The sequence below is a fragment of the Pelophylax lessonae genome (genome assembly GCF_965119305.1).
Source record: "Pelophylax lessonae genome assembly, chromosome: 4".
In the NCBI taxonomy this organism is placed as follows: Eukaryota; Metazoa; Chordata; class Amphibia; order Anura; family Ranidae; genus Pelophylax; species Pelophylax lessonae.
This window is the reverse complement of record NC_138771.1, coordinates 70,608,168-70,614,200: the sequence shown is the minus strand read 5'-3', so window position 1 is coordinate 70,614,200 and position 6,033 is coordinate 70,608,168. Positions and strand designations below refer to the sequence as shown.

The following is a 6,033-nucleotide window of genomic DNA, read 5'->3' as shown; positions in this document are numbered from 1 at the left end:
GTACAGTATAGGATGTATATATATATAGGATGGAGTACAGTATAGGATGTATATAGGATGGTGTATAGTATAGGATGTATATAGGATGGAGTACAGTATAGGATGTATATAAGACAGAGTGCGGTACATGATGTATATAGGACGGTGTACAGGAGAGTAGAGTAGAGGAGAGATCAGAGTGGAAGTGAAGTGTATACATTGTATTAGTGTGTCTGCTCTCCTATTGGGTGGAGGACGGGGAGGGGGCGGTCCGGCACACCCTGCTCCCTCTCTCGGCGCTCGGTCTCCTCTCCGCTCCTCGCTCTCACTTTCCCTCCTCCGGGCGGAACAGAACCGGAGAAGATCGGACCAGAAGAAGTCACCATGTCCTCCTCGGATGATGTGGACGGGCTGCTCCGCCCTCACTATGGCTGTAAGTGGATCTGCCCTGTGCAGTGTCGTTGTATGTTGGGGGGTTGGGTGGGGTGCGCTCTCCCCCCCCCCGGGCTGATCTTCCTGCCACGGAGCCGTCCTGGGTGTGTTGGGGGGGGGTGTCAGTGCTGACCTGTACAAAGTGTGAGGGGGGGGGGGGGGGGACTCTGCACTGCTGGGACCATGCATGACAACTTGCTGCAAAACTTTCCATGTGATGATGTGGGGACAGGTCGGGCAGGCTGGGGGTCCTGTGATCAGGGGATGCTGGGACTTCTAGTCCACCACATTACCACTCATCCCCCCCAACCGGTCCACTCTGAGTCCATGGTGTGCTGGCCATTGGCTGCATCATGTCCTTAGTCATGTGACCAGTGCTGTCACCAGGTGAGCTGACCATATACTATACAATCTGATTGTACAATCTGTCATATGAGGACACACTGAGACAATCCATTCCATCCAGGTAGGGAGGCCCTGGCAGTACATGGGTGAATGGGTGATGTTAGATAGGGATGAGCTCAGGTTTGGACTGAACCTGGATAGATAGAAGTTGTCACTGCCACCCAATCAACTGTGCCCAACTCTGCAGCTGCATGGTACACAAAGGGGCGGGGTTCAGAACAGTGACAGCTTCCAGGCGGGATTGGACTAGGATCAGAACACACCTGAGCTCATCCCTAATATGGATGAGCTTGAGTTGGGTTTGGACCAATCCCAGAAGGAAAGGCGTCATTCTTGCCCAATTGGCCATGGCCAGGGCATTTCTCCGCCCCAAAACTGCATGTACACAAAGGGGTGGGGTTTAGAAAAGTGACCGCTATCTGGCGGGATTGCTCAGGTAGGTTTGGACTAGGATCTGAACGCACCTGAGCTGATCCCTAATATGGATGAGCTTGGGTTGGGTTTGGACCAATGCCATAAAGGAAGCAGTCATTCTTGCCCTATCGGCTATGGCCAGGGCATTTCTCTGTCCCAAAACTGTGTGTACACAAAGGGGCAGGATACAAAAGACTGACCGCTTCCTGGCAGGATTGCTCAGGTGGGTTTGGACTAGGGTCTCAACACACCTGAGCTGATCCCTAATATGGGTGAGCTTGAGTTGGGTGTGGACCAATCCAGGAAGGAAGCAGTCATTCTTGCCCTATCGGTTATGGCCAGGGCATTTCTCCGGCACAAAGGGGCAGGATATAAAAGAGTGACCGCTTCCTGGCAGGATTGCTCAGGTGGGTATGGACTAGGATCTGAACACACCTGAGTTGATCCCTAATATGGGTGAGCTTGAGTTGGGTTTGGACCAATGCCATAAAGGAAGCAGTCATTCTTGCCCTATTGGCTATGGCCAGGGCATTTCTCCGGCACAAAGGGGCAGGATATAAAAGACTGACCTCTTCCTGGCGGGATTGCTCAGGTGGGTTTGGACTAGGATCTGAACACACCTGAGCTGATCCCTAATATGGATGAGCTTGGGTGTGGACCAATCCAGGAAGGAAGCAGTCATTCTTGTCCAATCAGCTATAGCCAGGGCATTCCCTGCCCCACCACTGCATGTTCTTAAAGTGGCAGGGATGAACATGACATCATTAACTTACTATGGCCATGTGGTCAATGTCATTGATCTAATGTGGCCGTATTAGTTCAATAATGTCTTGAACAGCCCTGCCCCGGCCATAGTTGATTGGGCAGCAGTGACAGCTTCCTTATGGGTCCAATCCAAACACAAGCTCATCCCTATCCTGATCCTAGTCTGATTGATCCTGCCAGAAATCTGTCATCGGTACTGGGCCCATAAGTGGCCAAGGCATTCCCTTCAGCTGCATGAATACAAAGGGCGTATATATGTGGGGTGGGGAATGCCATGGCTATTTATGATTGGCTCAGTACAGGTGACAGCTTTCTGGTTAGATCACTCGTGGACTTGGACTAGGATCTAAACACGCTAATAAGAATAAGCTTGGGTTTGGACTGAACCTGAAGAAAGCTGCCATTGCTGCCCAATTAAGCCCTCGTTCACATAGAACACGGCTCTGAAATCTTGCAACTTCATCTGAAATCGCACAATTTCAAAGCCGCGACTTTGGGTGCAACTTGAAAGACATCTGTGTTGGTTCATGCACAGATATCTATTGAAGTCGCACCCAAAATCTGCAAAAGTAGTGCAGGAAATACTTTTGAAAATCTGCGCAATGCTGCAAAGTCTGTGTCACACCGATTGGAACTGTGACATTGCCTGCAATAGGTTGTGACGATTTGACCTGTCATATTGCATGTTAAATCGCTTCAATGTAAATGAGGGCTAACTGTGGCCAGGGCATTACCCACCCTGTAGCTGCAGAAAGGGGCGGATGATGCTCATGACATTGTTGACCTTATATGGCCACATTAGGTCAATGACACTGGCCACATGGCCATATAAGGTCAATGATGTCATGCACAGTCCCGCCCCTTTGTGCATGTGTTGCTGCGGGGTACGGTGACCGCTTTCTGGTGGAATTGCTTACGAAGGTTCAGACTAAAATCTGAACATGCCTGAGCTCCTCCCTAATCCCTATCTACCAACAACTATGTACTGCAAGGGCCTCCCTGATTGGATGCAAATGGAAAAGATTGTTTAGGCCTCTTACACATGATACTCCTGTTTGAGCATCTCCTTTTCCAGCCGAAAATTTGTCTTATTGAAATGTGCGCATTTTCGCGCATATGCGTTCACGCAAATTTGTGTCTTTTCACGTCTCTTCTCACGCAAATGTATTCTCGTGTTTTGTTAAAATATGGAAATTAGCATTTTTCAGATCAACAGTATGTTCGTGTGCGTTCATTTTTTTGCGTATACAGCATCCCATGTACACGGGACGCTGGAAATGGCCGTTTAGGAGCAGTTGGGCGTTTTTTTTAGAAGCCCCTGAACCCATCTACATTTTATCTTATCTGTCCATGTACACAGGGTCGTTTGCGGTCGTTTGCGGGCAGTTGCGTTCAGGGACTTTTTTTAGAACGCAATTATTTGCGTTCGAACGTGTGCTTCCCGGCGTATCAAACGCAAAAACGCGACCGAACGCGATGACCCCCGTTTGGCGTTCGCGTTTTTCCATTTTAAAGGGGAATAATTTTTTTGACCTCTAGGAACGGTTCTAAACGTAAACGCCCGCTAAATGCCCGCTAAATGCGGGTACAAACGCGACCGAACGGACGTTTCAAACGTCCTAAAAATTCCAGCATTCAAAGGGACTTTTAACAACGTCCCGTGTACATGGAGCCTTAGGCGTAAAATGCAGATTTTTCTATTTTGTTTTTACTGAAGAATGCACGGGCTCATTTAGACGTCTGTGTGCACAGGCACATTACAATGAATGGGCTGTATTTTAGCTCAGAAAAAAAAAAAAAGCTGTACTGAGCATTTTTAACCACTTGCCGACCGCCTCCTGTATATTTACTGCGGCACGCAGCCGCTTACAGGCAAAGTGACATAGTACTACGTCACTTGCCAAAGAGCCTGTAGGGGGCTCCCGCGTGCCGCCGAGGTGCGCTCCCGCCCCCGCTTGTTCCCTGCCTAGCCAGCGCGTATGACCGGTGGCTCCGATGGCCGCCGGCCACTCGCGATCTCCCACAGGAGAGGGAGAAAGACAGACGTCTGATGTAAACACAGCCCTGAAGTAGGCACAGAGGCTATGCGATCCTGCTATGTAGGATCGCATTTCTCTGTGGTTACTTCACTAGCCACGCCCCCTAACAGTTAGAATCACATCCACATCACACTTAACCCCTTGATCACCAATAAAGTTAACCCCTTCCCTGCCAGTGTCATTTTTACAGTAACAGTACATATGTATAGCACTGATTACTGTAGTAATGTCACTGGTACCCCCAAAAGTGTCAAAAATGTCAGTCAGGGGTCCGATCTGTCCGCCGCAATGTCGCAGTCCCGCAAAAAATATCGCAGATCACCGCCGTTACTAGTTAAAAAAAACAATAAAAATGACATAAATCTTTCCCGTAGTTAGTAAACGCAATAACTTTTGTGCAAACCAATCAAAATACGCTTATTGCGATTTTTTTACCAAAAATATGTAGCAGAAAACAAATTGGCCTAAAATGTTAAATTTCGATTTTTACTTTTTTTTTTGAGAATTTCATATTAAAAAAATGTGAAAAATGTTGTTATTTTTTCAGAATTGTCGCTCTTTTTTTATTTATAGCGCAAAAAATAAAAATCGCACAGGTGATCAAATACCAGCAAAAGAAAGCTCTGTTTGTGGGGAAAAAAGGACGTTCATTTCATTTGGGTACAGCGTCGCATGACCACACAATTGTCCGTTAAAGTCACGCCGTGCCGAATCGCAAAATAGGGCCTGGTCTTTGAGCAGCCAAATCTTCCAGGGGTGAAGTGGTTAAGCTGCAGTGTGCAAGAGGCCTTAGGTGTGTCCTCATATTTTCTAGTTTTGCTAAATCTAAAGGAGATTGTACAATCAGACTGTTTAGTTTATGGCTTGCCTCAGGAGGCAATGACTATAGAATGATTTAGGACCCCCCCCCCCCCCCCCCCCGCTATTGTCTTCATCATTGTTGGATTATAAAGGCAAAAAGGGGTCGCCCATCCGCATTCACAGCTCTTTATAATAAGTTTCAGTTTTGCAAGTTTTAGGTTTTTAGGGGGTCATGTTCCTCTTGAAAAGGTTTATCCTTTACATAATCTCGTACGCTTCCTCTACCTGGAAATAGTGTTTCCTTTTTTTTTTTTAAATCTGCAATCATTATGTTTGCAATATGCAGAGTATACTGCTGTCTGCCCTAAAAAACTCCCAGGTAGGTGACCCCCTGCCCCCATCCTGCTTAGGTGGCAGGGCACAGTGAATGTTGGGTACATTCCCCCAGCTTCAGAAGGCTCATTGGTATCCCCTGCATGTGCAGCGCTCTCTACCTCTGCTGCAGGAGCTGCTGCGCTCATTGCTGTGCGGCAGAGGGAGAGCGCAGTGCACATGCGGAGAATTTGAATGAGCCTGAGCGCTTGTTCCTTAGAAACTGGGGGCGTGAGCCCAGCATGCACTGCTTCCTGGCATCTAGGTGAAGGAGGGGGTCACCTACCTAGGAGTTTTTCAGACAGACTTGGAGAGGCAGGTGTTTTTAAATGTACTGGAGATGCTGGAATGCACAGGCAATTTTATTGTGAAGGTGAGGCTTGTTTGCATGGTCAGTGTGCAGTTGTGCATGCATTTGCAGGGTGCGCTTTTAAGGTGTGTGTGTGTATGTATATATATATATATATATATATATATATATATACACACACACATGTATATATATGTGTGTGTATATATATATATATATATATATATATATATATATATATATATATATATATATATATATATACACAGTTACACACACACACACATATATATATATATATATATATATATATATATATATATATATATATATATACACACACACACACATATATATATATATACACACACACACACACATATATATATATATATATACACACACACACACACATATATATATATATATATACACACACACACAGTATCTCACAAAAGTGCAAAAGTGAGTACACCCCTTACATTTTTGTAAATATTTTATTCTATCTTTTCATGT

General features: G+C 46.1%; 1 protein-coding gene across 1 annotated transcript in view; it reads left to right on the top strand.

Moving 5' to 3' along the window:
* Positions 1-258: 258 nt before the first annotated feature.
* The window catches only part of IQGAP1 (IQ motif containing GTPase activating protein 1), a 284,753-nt gene continuing 278,978 nt past the window's right edge, over positions 259-6,033 (top strand). Inside the window, exon 1 of the mRNA XM_082253376.1 lies at positions 259-412. Coding sequence (XP_082109502.1) covers positions 364-412 — 49 coding nt within the window. The 5' untranslated portion in view covers positions 259-363. The remainder of the gene's footprint in view (positions 413-6,033) is intronic.